This window comes from Crocodylus porosus, unplaced genomic scaffold (assembly GCF_001723895.1).
Source record: "Crocodylus porosus isolate Cpor-Errol unplaced genomic scaffold, CroPor_comp1, whole genome shotgun sequence".
Lineage (NCBI taxonomy): Eukaryota > Metazoa > Chordata > Crocodylia > Crocodylidae > Crocodylus > Crocodylus porosus.
The window spans coordinates 155,860,177-155,871,274 of record NW_017728906.1 but is presented as its reverse complement, the minus strand read 5'-3'; the positions used below and the strand labels follow the sequence as shown (position 1 = coordinate 155,871,274).

The window sequence follows — 11,098 nt, the reverse complement described above, 5'->3', positions numbered from 1 at the left end:
GTAAGAACATCTGTTTTTGTTGATCGCATCTTGATGCACTTGTTTTATATGTGTAAGGATTTGCTGGTTTCTTGATGAGCACTACAACATGAGTGCTCTTATCTGTAAACTCTGTTAAAAGGGATAATATATCCTCTGGGTGCTTGTCTTTTACGAGCTAGCTGCTAGGAAAGGAGGTTGAAGCTTTTCATTCAATTTAGTTTCTTTGCTTTAGTTGCTCTCCATAAGTACCCTCTTATATATATCAATGTAAAATGGCATTGTGGCTGCGCTGATTGTACCTTATAGGGTTTCAAAGATTGTGTTTTGATCTGAAATAAGAATAGTAAAATATGGCTTAATGTCAACTGATTTTATCACGTGGCTTAACCACACTCAGTTATAGTTCATCACGTGAATGTCATCTGAGGCTGAACTCGTGTTGACAGATTTTAAATTAGAGTTTGAGAATTACTGACTTCATTAATCTATTTTGAGACAGTAATAAAGTTGAGAACTGTAGACCATCTTCTGTTTATGACAGAATTGCTTACAATGCACCAGTTCATTTCTATTTAATGACAAAGGGGATAAGTTAGTGTTTTTATTTATATATTGCTTTGTTTTATAATGAAGGATATATTTGCACTAGTCACTTGAACAAGTTACTGGTAAAACAAGAATTTGTTACAGTTGTTGTATAATATTGCAAGGAAGCAAGTGTGTGGATAATTTATGGGGAGAGTAGGTGCAGAGGTATTTACTGTTGATGTAGACTTCTGCATTTCCAATTCTGACTTACCACAATGGGAGATGACACTGATCATTGGGCTGCTTGAAATGGCATTTGTTTTTGTCTTTGGTTTTCCTTAGCTCTGGTAATATGAACAGGCTTATGATGTATTCTCACTAGATCATTTATACTACTGTCTGTTTTAAAGAGCGTATAGTGTTTGTTCAGGGGCTTGTATTGTCAAATGTATGTTCAAATATTTCTAAATTGCTTCAAGACTCAAAGCCAATAGAGACCAGTAGGCATTTTTGTCACAAGGATACAGCAAATTTGTACGAACTGTTTTTGGTGGAGTCAACGATACAAACACCCAATGAGTCAAACACCCAATGATAAAACAAATGAGCAAATGTATACAAGCAAAAGTTGGACATACATTTCTATAATAATTATTGTTTGTTTGCATTAACAATAGGTGTGGAAGAAAATATTCAAGAAGTAGTTGGGCATATCACAGAAGGTGTCTGCAGACCTTTAAAGGTGGAGTATTTTTTGTGCGTGTGTGTGTATGTGTGTGTGTGATATACATATCCAAGCTCAATTGTGGATATTAGGAAGAGCAACTTTTCATACATCTCTTAATTATAGATAATTTATGTTGTAAAGAGTAAACGTATACATAATTTAAATATTAGGGGATTTTATGCATTAAAGATGTTATAGCACATGGATATAAGAACACCTCTCTCTCTCTCTCTCTCTCTCTCTCTCTCTCTCTCTCTATATATATATATGTGGTTCAGTGGCACTAAATTTTGAAGTATTTCTGACTCCCTCCAAAGGCATTTAAATTCAAGGTTTAAATTTGTTAATTACCTTTACAGTTAGTAAAGGTTAGTTATGGTCTTCTATTTCCTTCTAGAAAGGCAAAGAAAACTTTAACTGATTTTTATAGTGGTGTGTTTCTTAGCTTTGAATACAAAATAATTTCAGGGGAAATACTAGATAAAAGCGTATTTTAGTGTTCATATTACTAATTAATGATATAACTGTGTAACATGAGGAAATACTAAATTAATATTAGAAAATGTACTAAGGCGTACTTATATATCACTTTAGAAGCTAAAGTGTTTGTAAAAACAAATGTAATGATATTTTAAGGAATTTTATTTGACCTGGTAGAGAACATTGGTCTGTTAAAAAAAAAAAAAAAAAAAAAAAAAGGTTGTACTAGGAAATAATTTGGTAGATATAACCATTTGAGTATATTTCCAGATAATCATAGCATTACAAGATATAGCTGAAATGTGTCAATGTTCCCCAAGGATCACAAGGTAGGGTAAAAGAAATGCAAGAAACCACTATGATCTCATTTCACAGTTTTCACTGTTTACCTGCTTAATGGCTAGCACCTACAAAAGTCAAATTATCAATATTGTTTCTAGAAAATATTTTCTCAATATTATGTATTTGTCTGATATGTTTTGACTATATTATATAGAATGTTCTTATTTTAATTTGAAAATGCTGTGCAATGCATAGAAGTAATGGGGTGAAATATTTTTTCTTATTAAGTAAATAGGAATTTTGCTGCTGACTTCAGTAGAGCTATAGGATTTCACTACAGGTGACTTTTACACATACAGCTTGGTATCTTATGAAATTAGTGTTGGTTTCTTCACTTCTGTGTCTTTTATACAAGGTAGAAATGGTTTTTAACCTTTTTTAGATTCAGAACACCTCTCAGAAAATGCCAGCTGTTAACTTTCACTCATCTTTTGACTGCAGAAAAATAATAGAACAATGCCGCTTTTGCAGAGAACTCAAAAAAATACGGTGGGACAGATCATTTGTGTCATTGTGTCTTTCTGTTTGAAACCTCTGAGTTTATCTTGTGAATCATGTGTAAGTGTTTACACACCTAACAGTGCTAATATTTTATGATGCTGTGGCACCCTGGCTGGGAATCACTACATTCTGATCTCTAGTACCTGTGGAGACACCCTAAAAATCTTCAGCAGTATGAAAGGTTGCCACCCTTCCAAAGCTTGCTAAGCTAAATAGAAAGCTATGGATCATTCCACTCTATTATACTGCAAGTTATAATGGAGCTTGCACTTCAATCTTGTGAACCTTGTAAATTGTTGTCAGAGTTGCTGTACTTGTTGTTTCTCCTGGGGAAATTTTAAGTCCCAAACAAACAACACAGAATGACAGCAAATAACTGCAACCCATTTGCTGTAAAATGGAATTAAACATGGTCTGCAAGCCAGATCTGGCACATGGAAATGGGTCATCCAGTCTCTGTCACTGGTTGAGAATCACTGCCCTAATGACTATAGAACAAAATGTTGTATATTTCTGTATGTGACACCACAGTAAACTATTATTTTGCAGGGGATCTGCAGTGGACATTTGTAAAATCTTCACTTCCAGTTAGCTTTATAATGAAACAGATATATTACACCACCACTCTAAGCACTTAAGTCTTACATGCTAGCATAACAGTTATTTAAGATAGTCTTTACTTCTGTGTTCACATCTGAATACATAGAGAATAATATATGGCTTTCTTAATGCTTTAAATGTCCCCATAAGAATATCGCCAGCCTTTGAATTTCCTTATTTTTGAAGAAATGTTTTAATTCTGTGTAAATAGGAATTGTCCCCACTTCTTCATGATAAAATGGTACTTAATATCATACAGACCACTATTTTCAAAGATGAGTACCTAAATTTAGACAGTGTCTGATCACTTGCAAGTACTTTTTTGCTTAAGTAGGAGTTGGGGGTACTTGCCATCACTGAAAATAAGACCACTTCTATTTAGATGTCTAAATATGAATGAATGTTGAATGAAGGTTGAAAATTTGACCTAAAATGATAAATACTTCTGTTGCATTGTAGATGAGAATGATATTAATCACACAATACTTAAGGCTTCGTATTTAAAAGGTTTAGACATTTTACTCAAGACATATGAATATAAAGTGCATAGTATTTTATCTTTCCTCATACAACAAAAAATAATAATAATTAGCAAGGGGTGAGGGTCATGCATGTCAGCCTGCCTCTAGCAGTACAGTCTTTGCCTGTTAGTAGCAGCATGGTGTCCTGTTGTTCCTAAGAGACTGCTACTATTATAGGGAATGTCATAAAGTACAGAAAATGATCCTTGCAGACTCTTGTTGTTAAGAGATTGTCAGGTGTTACTGCAAACAAGTGCAAACTGTACAAGGGAAGTTGTGGAGCTTGGGTTTTGTTGTAGCAAAACAGCAAGGTGTAAATAAATGGTCTGTGATTTGCTTCCAAACATGATATTGGTGTCCAGCATAATTCTTAGAGGATGGGTTTCTAGGAAGCATCAGTGCTTAAGCCACCTCTGTTGTTTCTGCTTCTTTAATCACTTGTCACCTCCCATTTAACATTTTTGAGTCTCTGAATCTTTCAGAAAATCCATTCATCTTGTTATAATGGCCTTTATTTTTTCCAGTTTCCTTTATTTTCATTTTTTTCCAATTCTTCAGCTACATTTTGGGGTTTTTTTCACATCCCTCCTACCCGTTTTCTTCCCCAACCTGTTAAGTGCCTTAGGCAATTAATTCTCTTAATCCTTCTGCTTGATCATCTCAGTGCAAAATGGGGAAATCGGTGTGTGTGCATGCATATGTGTGTAGTGTGTACGGCAGTTGAGGATTAATTGAAGAATTTTGCTTCACAGGTGTAAGTGTTAAGTATTGCACTGCTTTTTTTGGTCTCTGCAAAGTAAAATAGATATGGAATGCATAAGCTTGGTTTAGTTCCCTTTGCAGCTGGCTCAACAGATAAAGTTAACTGACATGCTATATTGAGGAGCAGACAAATAACTTGGAAGGGTGGGCAATGGGCAGCAATTTGTCAGTAAGTCCAGGACTTGCAGGAATGAGGGTGTAATAATCAGTGGTCCTTATTGCTTTATGAATACCTAAAGATTGACACCCTACTCTCACGAAAGCTTGTGCTAGACTAACTAAATTATAGATTTTTATATATGGTGCAAATCTGCCCTGCCTTCTGCTTGACTTCAGACTAACACAGGAAACTATTCCTGCTGCTGGGACAGTCCTTTTATGATTGTGTTCAGACAGCATGTACCTACAGACAGCACATCAGTTGTGCAGGTGTTAAGGAAGTTAACCCTGTTGTTCTATGAATTCAATATCTCCTGGCCTAGTGAGCAGGTTAATGATTTCATTGTATTAGTGTTCCAGGGATACAGGTGGTAGCTGTGTTGTTCTTCTGCAGACAAAAGTAATCAGAACTCTTCAGGGGGTGGTATCTTTTATTAGACCAACTAAATAAAAGCAACTCCAACTTCTACCTCAGCCTATTTTGCATAAAATGAACTTTTCCCACCAAGAGATCGTATACCACCTTTCAGCTCTCCTGTGAAATATGAATTTTCATTTCCACCTGGGAGAAATTTTACAGTCGTTGCACTCTCCTATAGCTGAGAAAGGTCATGTGTACCCAAAAACTTGCAAATAAAGAATTTTTTGCAACTATCTAGTTGGTCTAATAAAAGCTATCACCTTTCCAAGAGTTCTGATTACTTTTGTATTAGCGTTTAAATATATCTGCTTACGTTCCAGTAGTTCCAGGGTAAAGAATTGGTTACAGGTCGTTAACACAGGAGAGATTAAATCAGGTCAATCTTAAAATTTGTCAAGAGAATGCCTGATATTCTGGGTATTCAGAGTCTTTTCATGTTGCCAGTGATCCTCTGTTGTAGGTCATAGATTTTGCAGCTGTCCATGCTATTCAGAGCTGAGTAGAATTCCAGCATGTGCTAGTGCTAATCCACAAAATGATTTCCTTAGATTAACATTTTCAGCAACAAGCAAGTTTCATGCAAAACTGTATGGAAAATGGGATAGTTCTAAAGTAATGCACCTACTTGTTTTCTGCCCAACAGCTTCCAGCCAAAAAACTTTGATTTAAGAGAAATCATACAATTGAGGTGGACAGTACAGTTTTTCATGCTTCTGAAATGTTATTTCTCAATGAATGCCACTTTTATTGTGTATGTAAAATCAAAAAGACCGGCTTTCAGAATATGTTGAACTGAACATATTGGATTCTTTTCATTCCACAGGTCAGAATTGAGCAGGTGATTGTAGCTGAACCAGGAGCAGTTTTGTTGTACAAGATTTCTAATCTTCTCAAGTTTTACCATCATACCATCAGGTATACAAGATTACCAGCCATATTAAGTATCGTACTTAGTTGAATCTAAGACAACTCTAAATTTAAGAGTTGGACCCCCCCCAATATTTGAATATTGATCTTAATTACTGCAGGGGGGGGGTCCTCATAAGTTCACCCCCCTCCCCCACCGCTGAGGCAAGGAAAGCAGTGGCAGGGGGTCAAGAGGTGGTGGGAGACAGGCAGCCGCTGCTGTTCTGACCCCAATCCCTGAGCCACAGCAGCTGCCTGTTGTGTCCTGCCGCCCTCACCTTGTACTCCAATCCAAGTTGAGGGGTCCCTTTCCACCCCCCCCATCCCATGTTCAGCAGGGGTTTAAAAAAACCCTTGTCTTGGTCTCAAGAGTAAATACAATAGTTTTCCTATTCAGGCTTACACATATTCTAGTGCATTCAAACAATAATCTTTCACTGCAACAATGCTGGGTGGGGTTTTTGCTGGGGGGAGGGGTTTGAGTTCTGCCATTTTTCTAAGCATTGCACAGAACAGAGGAGATACCATCCGGCCTTCAAATAACTGTCATTGTTCTTAAATATAATTAAAATCTCTCCGGAAATGCAAAACAGTTCTGTAGAGTATGCTACCAAAATGCTTTATTTGTATTTCAGTGGTATACCAAGTTACATATATGCAAAAAAACATGAAAAAATGTTAAGGCTACTAAGTTTAGCACTCTTTTAAAAAAAAAGTCAGGGAAGGCAAAATTAAGCTTGCTTACAGAATTTTTAATTCACTCTGTTCCCACTCCTTGAACATGTGCAGTATTATAGTCTTTAACTACATGATCATATGAAATTTTTTTTTTCTACTGGCCATTCTTATTCAATGAGTAATGAGTTGGTCTGATCTGTATACTCATCTTTATATTCCAGTTAGGCTTATACTCCTCTCCTATAGATTTGAGCTAATCGTGTTCCATCTAGTACGTACTTTCAGAGAAGGTGGTTGCCAAGCCAGTAACAAGTTTTGAATAGCTGAGATTTCAGGGCCAAGTTTAGGTGAGGCATTTCATAGGAACAGTAAAAGGCATATTCCTGACAAAGGCAGTCCCTCCTTATTATATGAAAAGGTACTTTGTCTATAGCGAAATCAGCATACAAATTTTAACATAAGCAAAAGTCTGTGTGTGTGTGTGTGTGTGTGTATATCCCCCCTAATTTCATTCTTAAAAACAGCTGAAATATTTTTGTAGAACTTCCCCCCATTAACTCAACCTGAGACTCCATATTAAAAGTTTAGCAACATTGTAAACATTACAAAATGTGGTTTATAACAGAAAGTGTTAGACAACCTTAATTATAGACATTGCAGTCAACAGTACATTGTCAAAAGATCATAGTAGACAATCCTAGTAGCCAAGTGAGCTTTCCTGTATAGTGGGAAATGGATCTGGTTACTGTAGTTAAGTCTAATTTAAGAGGTGCTGACTTTACTGGGGGCAGATAATTCTCTGAAAATCAGGCTGCCATTTTTCAAGAATGCCAGATTAGTTCCCCTCGGGCATGATGAATTTTTACCCAACCTGGTCTGTAACTAACAATCACTTTTAGTTTAGATAGTAAATTCATCTGCAAGAAGTGCACGTGCATATTGAATGGGGTATAGAACAGGTGTGTTCAATTTAATATATTATTTTAACACTTGTAGGAATAAACCATGGGCTTTTAAAACTTTGAAGGTGAACATATTCACACATTTATCTGGGAGAGCAGGGTAGAATAAAATGAAGTTACAGTTTTTGCTTATGAGAATTATATTCTTTATAGCCAAAGCAAAATTAATGTTTAAATAGATGGTAGCAAGATTAATGAAGACATGTTTCTTTCCACAATGAAAAATAATTTGAAATATTAAATGCAAAACATAAAAAGATTCCACTAAGTAATGTGTGTTTTGCTTGCAATTAACAATTCGAACATTTTAAGAAACAAAATAAAACCTGGATTTGACACTATATGTCTCGGTACATAGAACAAGCGCTAACAGCCACAGTTACAAATGATTAGACATTTTCTCCTTCTACTATTTAAACATTAACAATTCAGCATTTTCTTATTCCAACATTTTTCATTTTCTCCTTCTACTACATATAGTGAACTTCTTGATAAGTTATGGGTATGCTCTAGTTACATATAGTGTCTAATTATTTGTAACTCTGGCTGTTAGTGCTTGTTCTAACTAATCATCCTGTCTTACAAATTACCTTAGACTTAATGAAGAACTGCCTGCTGTGACGGTTCACTGCGCATTTCAACTTTTGGAACTTGTATGATATTTTTTAACATGGCATTGAGCAAAGTATCAGGATCTGTATTGTTTCCTTTTTTATTAAACTAAATAATTCTCTTTTGGTTTTCAGTGGTATTGTAGGAAACAGTGCAGCTACACTGTTAACAACAATTGAAGAAATGCATTTATTAAGCAAAAAGATATTCTTCAACAGTCTGAGCCTTCATGCAAGTAAACTAATGGACAAGGTTTGTTTCTTAAGCATAAGCTTTTCACATTTTAAAATAATTTCTTTAATTTTTCCTTAACTCAGAAAAATGTTTTGAATAAAAATTGTTTACATTTTAATTCATGAACCCTAAGGTAACATTTGTAAATCTCTATCAATGGTATGACACTGCTTAGAAAATGGAAAAGTTAAGTAGCTTCTACTCGTTTTTATCATTTTTTCCCTTTGGAATCTTTCCTTTTGTCTGCTTTTACATAGAGATCAAAATTTACTGATTGAGAATATTTTTGTATCAGGCTTAAAAATCACACTGCTTTTATTTTCATACTGGGGGGGTGGGGATGGAGTGCCACCACCCAGCACCCCACAGTGCCACCACTCAGCCTCTGGACCCATGGGCCGTCCCCCACCCCCGTCCGGCCCCCCACCTGCCGCTCAACCCCGCACTGCTGCCGGCTCCCAGGAACAGGTCGGGGGGAGGGGAGCTTGCATGCTGCAGTGGCCACCTGATACCGAACGGCAGGCAGCATGCCTCCCCTCCCCCTCTCCTCCCTCTCTCTGCCAGTTGTTGTCAGGGCCTGGGGAGCAGTGGAAGCAGGGGGTGTGGCAGAGGAGTGCTGCCACCGGAAACCCCACTTCCTCTTCCTGCACTCTACCCTCCTTTCATCCTGTCTTCCCTTCCCTACCAGCTGATGGGGGTAGAGTGGTGGCACGACCACTCCCATGCTCCCTTGCCCCTTCTGTCTGTAACATTCCGGGCCCTTGCAGCTAGTCAACGTGCACCCTCTTGGCAATGCATGTGCAGTTGGCCCAGACCATTACACAGACAGACAGACTAAGGTTTTTATTATACTAGAATTTGTTTAAACAGGAGTACAGTAATTTTTACATTTGTTTCAGTATAATAAAAATTAATATTACAAACCTACATAAAGTGACTGTGGCCACAATCTGATGATAATTAGTTTATTGATGTAGGTGTTCAGTATGGGCATGATGCTGCAGATAGTTTAATTTACATTACTCAGGCAGAATCTCCTGGGTATGGATTATTTGAGTGAATTTGGTAAGAAAGAGTGTTCGTCTCAGGCAGTCTTTTATTCATGCATTTTAAAATGTACAGTTTTGAGGTTTTTCCATGTTAACTCTATAGACTCTTGGCTTGCTAAGTCTGCAAGTTTTGGGCTTTGAGGCCATAAGCACATTCTAAGGGTACAGATCTTCTATCTAGTGCCCTTCACTAGACCGCTGCCCAGGCCTTGAAACTAGTGCCACCTTCTCCAAACCTCCTTTATTGTCAGGTTAGTCTATTGCCCATGTGGCAATAAAAATCACTTCATTGGTATCTCTGATATATTTTTAAATAACAGATTTTATTGCCTGTAATTCAACTTATTTTATTTACTTATCTCAGAGATTTTATCTGGTTAAATAATACTATTCCTTTTGTAGCCTCGTTGTTTCAGATGATTTGGATACCTTAAACAGTCGATCTAAAATACAAAGAAGTTTAAGGAATTTAAACAGTGATTCAGCTAACAGAACTCTCAGATTTTTACTTGCTCTTCACAGCTTCCAGATTCCAGAGGATTACGATCATTCCTGCTGGTACACTGCTCATTTGAGATGGGACTTTTTCACCATGTTGTTATGCTGAATTAGAAATGCATTTATGCTGCATGACTAAATTAATTAATTGTAAACCACCCTGAGCTGCCTTGGGGAGGGTGGCATATAAATCTAATAAATAAATAAATGCATAAACATTATATGTCTAGTAGCTGGTAGAGAGAAAGGAATCACATTTTAACAGTGCTCTTCATAGAGTCTTAGAAAAGTAGGTTTGGGAAGGACCTCAGAAGGTCATGTAGTCCAGCTCTCTGCTCAAGGCAGGATTGTCTGTGACTGAACCTTTCCAGTTGAATGCATGTCTAATCTGTATCCAAGGATGGAGATTCCACAATATCTCTGTGTAGTCTGTTCAGATGTTCAACCATCATCGTAGGGAGAAAGTTCTTCCTAGTGTCCAACCTCTGTTTCCGTTCCTGCATTTTATGACCATTGTTCCTTGTTCTCTCCCCTGCAGTCACAGAGAATAGCTTAGGTCCATCTTCCTTATAACCACCTGTCGGGGTAACCGAACACCAAGTGAATCGGGCCCCAAGGTCACGGTGGGCCAGGGTGGCAATTGGAATACGAACAGGTGGGATTAGCGGTGATGGAGTGTGAGCTGTATGGGAAGTTTAAACAAAGATGATTTATTTACTCATGCTTGGGAAGCGGAGGCTCAGATATTTCTTCAGTTACAGTATAGCGAACAGCAAAGGGGTCTGTTGGCCCACGGGGTTCACTAGCGAGCCCTTGTTTTCTGCCCCCTGAGGGATAGGTGCGGCTGCCCACTAGCTAGTCCCAGGGCTGGTCAACAGCTCATGAGCGGGATAACAAACAACAAAAACTGTAACGTAGTGAATCGAGGAACGGGGTTGTGACACCAGTCCAAAAGACAGTCCATAAACCGAGGTCGGAGATGAGAAGCCAGAACGAAGTAAGCCGAAGTGAAAATCGAAGCCAAACTGTCCCGTAATCGAGATCGAAAAGACGAGTCGCTCCACCCGCCGTCCGCAGCCTCTGCTTCCGCCTCACAGTTCCTGCCGTCCGCAGCCTCTGCTCACAGGATCGAGCAC

General features: G+C 37.7%; 1 protein-coding gene across 1 annotated transcript in view; it reads left to right on the top strand.

Annotated features, from left to right (window-relative positions):
• Positions 1-11,098, top strand: part of COG6 (component of oligomeric golgi complex 6) — a 99,452-nt gene that overhangs the window by 63,924 nt on the left and 24,430 nt on the right. The window contains exons 11-13 of the mRNA XM_019530017.1: positions 1,188-1,252; positions 5,847-5,938; positions 8,316-8,433. Coding sequence (XP_019385562.1) covers positions 1,188-1,252; positions 5,847-5,938; positions 8,316-8,433 — 275 coding nt within the window. The remainder of the gene's footprint in view (positions 1-1,187; positions 1,253-5,846; positions 5,939-8,315; positions 8,434-11,098) is intronic.